Raw genomic sequence first — 3094 nt, forward strand, 5'->3', positions numbered from 1 at the left:
AGAACGCTGCTGTGTTTAGCTAACAGTGATGCAGAACAGGTTTAAGAACGCGGTCTGTGTTAGCTAATCAGTGATGAGAACACGGTAAGAACGCTGTCTGCGTTACTAAGCAGTGATGAGACAGGTAAGAAACGCTTGTCCCTGTGTTAGCTACAGTAGATGAGACAGGTAAGAACGCTGTCTGTGTTTAGCTAAACAGTGATGAGACGAGGTAAGACCTATCTGTGTTAGATAACAGTGATGAGACACGGTAAGAACGCTGTCTGTTTAGCTAAAAAACCGTGGGAACGGTAGCACCTGTCTGTGTTAGCTAACAGTGATGAGACAGGTATAGAACGCTGTCTGTGTTAGCTACAGTACCATGAGAGCAGTCGTAAGAACGACGGTCTGTGTTTTACTAAACAGTGACGAGAACAGGTAAGAACGCTGTCTTGTTTTGTTAGCTAAGCAGATGACTGAGACAGTTAAGAACGCTGTTCTGTCGTTCGCTAACATGTGATGAGACAGGTAAAACTTTTTTCTGTCTGTGGTTAGCCTAACAGTGATGAGACCACGGTAAAGAACGCTTCCTGCGCTTAACTAAACAGTGAGTGAAGACAAGAGTAAGAAACCGCTGACCAGTGTTTAGCTAAACAGTGATGAGACAGGTAAGAAACGTCCTGACAGTTTACTTACAGTGATAGAACAGTTAAGAACGCTGTCTGTGTTAGCTAAACAGTGACCGAGACCAGTAAGAACGCTGTCTGGTTAGCTAAACAGTGATGAGACAGGTAAGAACCGCTGTCTGTGTTAGCTAACAGTGATGAGACAGGTAAGAACGCTGTCTGTGTTAGCTAACAGTGATGAGACAGGTAAGAACGCTGTCTGTGAGCGAGGGAGGGACAATGCCTGTGTTAGCTAGCAGGAGTTAGAAAGGTTGGGAAAATGTCTTTGTTAGCTAACAGTCAGAGAGGTAGGAACAATGTCTGTGTTAGCTACTTGCAGTCACAGAAGTAGGAACACGTGGACCAGGGCGTATTGGTGTAACCCCAACAATATTCCTAACCCTAACCATAACGCTAACCCTAACCTTAACCTAAACCTTCAACCCAACTTTAACCCTAACCCTAACCCTAACCATAACGCTAACCCTAACCTTAACCTAAACCTTCAACCCAACTTTAACCCTAACCCTAACCCTAACCATAACGCTAACCCTAACCTTAACTTTAACATTCAACGCAACTTTAACATTTAACCTAACTTTAACCCTAACCCTAACCTTAACCTTAATCCTACCCGTAACCGTAACAGAAGCCCTAACGCTAACCCTAACCTTGATCCCAACCCTAACTCTACCCCTAACCATGACCCTAATCCGGACCCATATACCAAGCATGGCCTGACATTTCGACGCATACTTTGGCAATCCATTCAAGTATCATTTCTGATATCAAGCGTGTTCTATGCCGACAGTGCATGAAATGCGGCCCGGGAGACCTCGGCCAGTGTTTCGGACCAAACATCTGTTGCGGAGAGCTGATTGGCTGTCACATACGCACCTTGGAGAGTGCTGCATGCGCAAAGGAAGACCTCGTACCGATACCGTGCGAGGTGCGCGGGAGAGCGTGTGCCGACGGCAGGGGGCGCTGTGGTGCCGACGGCATCTGCTGCAATGAAGGTACGTGACGTCAGAACGGGAGAGTCAGAAATGTAAACCACAAGCTCGTGCGCTAACAGAGTGCGGAGGGTGAGCCCTGGGATTTGCTTGGACTACGAGGGAAAGAGCAGACGATCTTTTCCATCAGGAAGGGTGGGGTGTCAGGATGTTTAACCACGGGGGGGGGGCATACAGTATTAGGGTATTTTTACCATGAAGGGGGAGTGGGGTGTTGGGGGTATTTCTACCATGAGGGGAAAGGTGTGGTGTCGGGATATTTTTACCATGAGGGGCAGGGTGAGGTGTTAGGAGGTATTTTTACAATGAGGGGCAGAGTGGGGTGTTAGAGTATGTTTACAATGAGGGACGCGCAAGAGTATGTTCAGCATTACTGGGTGGGTGGGATGTCAGAATTCTTTACCATTAGCGGGAGTATTGCAGTGAGGTTTCGATCATGGCGCATACCTACCTCTTCGCCGCTAGGGGCAGCACACGCGACAGTTCTAGTCGTAGCAGGTCAGGTTTTCTGATCAACTAAAGACGATTCAGAAAGCTGCGAAAAAATAGTGTTTTTCTCTAACGCACAATGTGTATTTATCCAAGAAGGAATACCTTCACTCTGGCAAAACCCCTCTCCAAAAAAAAAATTAAAAAAACAAATTTATATGGCGCTTTACAATTTTTCTTCAAAACCGCAAACGTGTCGCAGGCTATAGAAATCACATCAACGAGATATGCGCACGACCCCCACTCCCAGCTAGAGGTCGTATACGAGCTAACGGTGGGGACAAATCACCATGTGGGAAAACACGAAGATTAACTCACTTGTTCCCACCACAGAGACCTGCACTATAGACGAGGAATGCAGAACAGAGGGCGCCACGATCGACAAGGAGAACGCCGTGGCGAAACGAGTGAAAACGGAGAAGAGCCAACAGCTGGAGGAATTGTTGCAGCGACTGCTCGCTAGGGAGCGCAGCGTTCGCGCATCCGTTGGAGGACTACCTGACGCGGCGCTGACGCCCCGGTAGATGGCGTGGCGTGCGTTCTCTCACAACACGCCGCGACGGAAAGGCGAGGATGTGAAACTGGTAACACAATATTATTGGGGGTGTTGCGATTTTTGTTTGCGTTGTCACGTTTTGGGCAATATGCAACATATCTACGGAAAAGCAAATAGGTTGCGTTTGCGAGTGTGTACATGCGTGCGTGTGCGTGCGTGTGCATGCGTGTGCGTGAGTGTGTGTGTGTGTGTGTGTGTGTGTGTGTGTGTGTGTGTGTGTGTGTGCGCGCGCCTACCTTTACGTTTCGTGTGCGCGGCGGTGTGTGTGTTGGGCGTGAGCTGCGTTGTGTGGTGTGTGGCTGTGTGTGGGTGTGTGCGCGTGCGCGCGCGCGCGCGGCGTGTGTGGCTGTCGTGTGTGTTGTGTTGTTGCTGTTGTGTGATGGCGTGGTGTG

The 3094-nt window shown here is 48.8% G+C and overlaps 1 protein-coding gene across 1 annotated transcript; it reads left to right on the top strand.

Moving 5' to 3' along the window:
• Positions 1-842: 842 nt before the first annotated feature.
• On the top strand, positions 843-2875 carry LOC106810814 (isotocin-neurophysin IT 1-like). Its single transcript, XM_014814267.1, has 3 exons — positions 843-851; positions 1456-1660; positions 2480-2875. Exons 1-3 carry the CDS (start codon positions 843-845, stop codon positions 2668-2670), a joined length of 405 nt encoding a protein of 134 aa, XP_014669753.1. The 3' UTR covers positions 2671-2875.
• Positions 2876-3094: the final 219 nt, after the last annotated feature.

Source organism: Priapulus caudatus, unplaced genomic scaffold, assembly GCF_000485595.1.
Source record: "Priapulus caudatus unplaced genomic scaffold, Priapulus_caudatus-5.0.1 Scaffold476, whole genome shotgun sequence".
In the NCBI taxonomy this organism is placed as follows: domain Eukaryota; kingdom Metazoa; phylum Priapulida; class Priapulimorpha; order Priapulimorphida; family Priapulidae; genus Priapulus; species Priapulus caudatus.

What these genes read in the sequence shown, in the direction of transcription:
- LOC106810814 (XM_014814267.1), top strand. An exon ending in CGGCATCTGCTGCAATGAAG is followed by an intron (nt 1,661 to 2,479) that starts GTACGTGACGTC and finishes TTCCCACCACAG; the next exon opens with AGACCTGCACTATAGACGAG.